Source organism: Anopheles arabiensis, chromosome 2 (assembly GCF_016920715.1).
Source record: "Anopheles arabiensis isolate DONGOLA chromosome 2, AaraD3, whole genome shotgun sequence".
Lineage (NCBI taxonomy): Eukaryota > Metazoa > Arthropoda > Insecta > Diptera > Culicidae > Anopheles > Anopheles arabiensis.
Genome location: NC_053517.1, coordinates 23,785,941 through 23,789,092, shown reverse-complemented (window position 1 = coordinate 23,789,092; position 3,152 = coordinate 23,785,941). Strand labels below are relative to the sequence as shown.

Here is a 3,152-nt window from a genome sequence, read left to right as displayed (position 1 = left end):
AAGTGCTTTCCTGGGTGATTTTTCAATGTGGGGTTTATCGAGACCAATATTCCATGCTAGAATTGTTCTCAATACATGGAAAAAAGTAATATGAGAAATATGTATCATGTAGTGCAATTCATTTTATGTTGCGTTGGAAATGAAGTTTTTTTGCGCATGATTGTGCGATATTTCCAGCAATTATCTAATTTGATTGCAATCGGTATTATACGTGTTAGTCAGTGTATTTTTTCATCTTTTGGATATTAGTTCTGAAAGAAAAAAACAGCAAATCATTTGAAACCATCTGCCTGCACAAGTTAGAGCTTTAAATACTTTGTACTTAAAGCTGAATAGAATGTGGTATACATTTGTTGTAATAAAATGGCATACGAGCTTCACCTTGATTCCGGTTGATATACACATTTTTGTTTATTTCAGTTCTAGCAAGTAAAAACAGGTTCTTAAATAAGTAATCACGTACACAGAGCTTGAATTTCGCTAAACCTTACACCTATAAATCTTTGTATCCTTTTTTTATGCTTCAATTCGAACCTTAACGCATCCAACCAACAATGCTTATCGTCTGCCTCGCTTGCTGCACCATCGAACAGGATTATGTCGGTACCGCTAACTAACAGGTGGAATTATTCTAGCTGTATGAAACATTGGCATTTAAACCCCAGTTTGGGACAGATTGGGTGGTTTCAATACAAGCCGCGAGGTCAAGTCCACGTGGTAATAATGTGATTGTTTTTGTGGGTGTGTGAGTAAGAGAAAGAGTGTTATTTGTGATACAAAAAGGAAGGGCAAATGATCATTGTTTTTTTTTTTGGCGAAAGTCCTTCTTTCAGTCCCTACATTCGGACACTCTTCCTGCACGGGAGTGGGTTAGTCCCGTGTCACACAATCAGTCATCAATTAGCGTTAATAGGTACGTGCACTAACGGGCGCGTATCGGTTCGAAATGAGACAAACTTAAAGAGTGCACATTAAATATTGTTCTAATTACACAAGAAATAAAAAATAAAATAATACAAACTCAACAAACAGCCTTCGGTGGCGCCACTAGAGCACTAACAGGAACGGGATTGAGGAACCAACTGTCTCTCTGTCTCTCTCATTTTCTCTCTATCTCTCTTTCTCGCTAACTCCCTCCATTTCGCTCTAAAGACTCGATCGGCAACTTCAAACACTTCGCAGTGCCGGTCCCAACGGACGGCTGAGATCGGTCGGTGCTGCTCCACCCGACCGGGGGCTGTCCGGTTCGGTGATGGAACCGGACGGTGATCGACCACCGGAACCCGTCTCCGCCGTTCTCCCGCTGCTACCATGATGCAAATGATGAAGGTGCTGATGCTGCTGCTGTTGCTGATGGTGGGCCGAGGCCAAGCTGTGGTACGAGCTGTGGTGGAAGTAGTGTGGTGGTATTGCACCGAGCGGGCCCATCATCAGCAGCGGATGGATGGGCAGATCGTACCCGGCCAGGGCTGGGTGGGCGTACTGCAGAAAGTGCGGTATGTTCGCGCCCGGCAGACTGGTGGCCGGTGGTAGCGTCCCGGTATGTGGATGCAGGTGCTGCTGCTGCTGATGATGGTGATGGTGGTGGTGGTGCAGGGCGGCAGCATGATGATGTACCGGGTGGCCGGCGAGCGACAGCAGCGAGGGTAACCGGTGGTGGTCGGGCGATTCCAGCAGATTAAGCTTATCGTCCGCACCGCCCCGTTTCGAACGCTTGTCCCGCACGGCGGCCGGTCGGGCTGGGCTGGCACTGGGAGATTCGCTCGTTTCCCGCTCGTTGCGGCCACCCTTCCAGCGCTCGACCGAGTGCTCCTCTTCCGGCGTGATGAGGCTTTCGATCGTGAACGATCGTTTCGGTCGCAGCGGGGTACGGGTGGTGCCGGCCACCAGCGTCGTCTCGCCGCCGCTGCTGGAAATGGGTGACAGTGGGCCGGCGACAACGGCCGGCAGGGGCGAGTGCGGCTCGAGCGTTGGCGAGTGGAGCATGCTGGCAGGGTGCAGGATGGCCGGATCGGGCAGCATCGTGGTCGCCGCCGTTGGGCAGTACGCTTCGGCCGAGTTTTGGGCGAGAAATATCCGATTAATGTTGGCCAGCGCCGCCAGCTCCTCGTTCAGGATGTCCTTGTCGGTTTTGTGCAGCTTGAAGCGCTTCCGCCGCCGCAGCAGGCTGCCATTTTCGAACATATCGAACGCCTGGGGATGGAGGGCCCAGTACGCACCCTTGCCGGGCCGGTCCGGCCGCCGTGGCACCTTGATGAAGCAATCGTTGAAGCTAAGGTTGTGCCGGAGCGAGTTCTGCCAGCGCTGGGTGTTTTTGCGATAGTACGGAAACCGATCGGTAATGAACTTGTAGATATCACTCAACGGTAGCATTTTGTCGGGCGAGGACCAGATGGCCATTGCGGTTAGGGAGATGTACGAGTACGGTGGCTTCTGGTCGCCGTACGTGTCACGGGATGGTCGTGGCATTTTAATCCGGTATTTTGTTTGCTTGTTTTTTTGTTGTTGTTCACACTACGCAATCACTCACTCACTGTGCCTTATCATTCAATTGCTATGCAAATATCTTCAGCCTCTTTACGTTCACGATCACTTTTGGTTCTTTTGTGACACTCTCAAGTACATTCTAGCGAGCGGCAAACATCGTCTTCACTAACTGTATTGTGCATTCTTCACTGTCACAAGAACATTAGCCTCATCAGCTGCGATCACGCCATAATAATCTTTGTTTTTAAACCCACCACATTCACATGCAACTTATGCACCATATATGCACCGTCCAAGCGCGTTCCACTCGATCTGCGGCGACGATACCGAAAACCCCCGTCCCAGGGAGAACAATACCGGAGCCCGGTTTTTTCGCGCAAGTTTCCAGTCGAACGTCAAAACGCAACCGGCGAGCGAGCGAACGCGGGCGCTTGTTTGTATGATACTGTTTGGTCTGCTTTATCAAATCAACAACCGAAGGTGTTGAAATGCGGAATGATATGTTAAGCGGGCAGTGAAGCGGCCTCTTCTTCGGCCCAGAGCAAGAGAGATGCAGTTGTGCGCAACATCAGCACACCAACACACACTGCGGGGTAACTGCGGGGAACGACTGCCAGCACACCAATACCAATCCGCACGCCAACGATTGGATGAGATGTTGGTAC

General features: G+C 50.3%; 1 protein-coding gene across 1 annotated transcript; it reads right to left on the bottom strand.

The window, feature by feature from the left end:
* Positions 1–430: 430 nt before the first annotated feature.
* LOC120894500 (fork head domain-containing protein FD4-like) lies at positions 431–2,894 on the bottom strand. Its single transcript, XM_040297127.1, has one exon. The coding sequence runs from the start codon at positions 2,467–2,469 to the stop codon at positions 1,168–1,170; it is 1,302 nt and encodes a 433-aa protein (XP_040153061.1). The 5' UTR covers positions 2,470–2,894; the 3' UTR covers positions 431–1,167.
* Between the last annotated feature and the right edge of the window lie 258 nt (positions 2,895–3,152).

Coding starts and splice junctions, on each gene's coding strand:
- LOC120894500 (XM_040297127.1), bottom strand. CDS start 2,469: ATGCCACGACCATCCCGTGACACGTACGGCGACCAGAAGCCACCGTAC.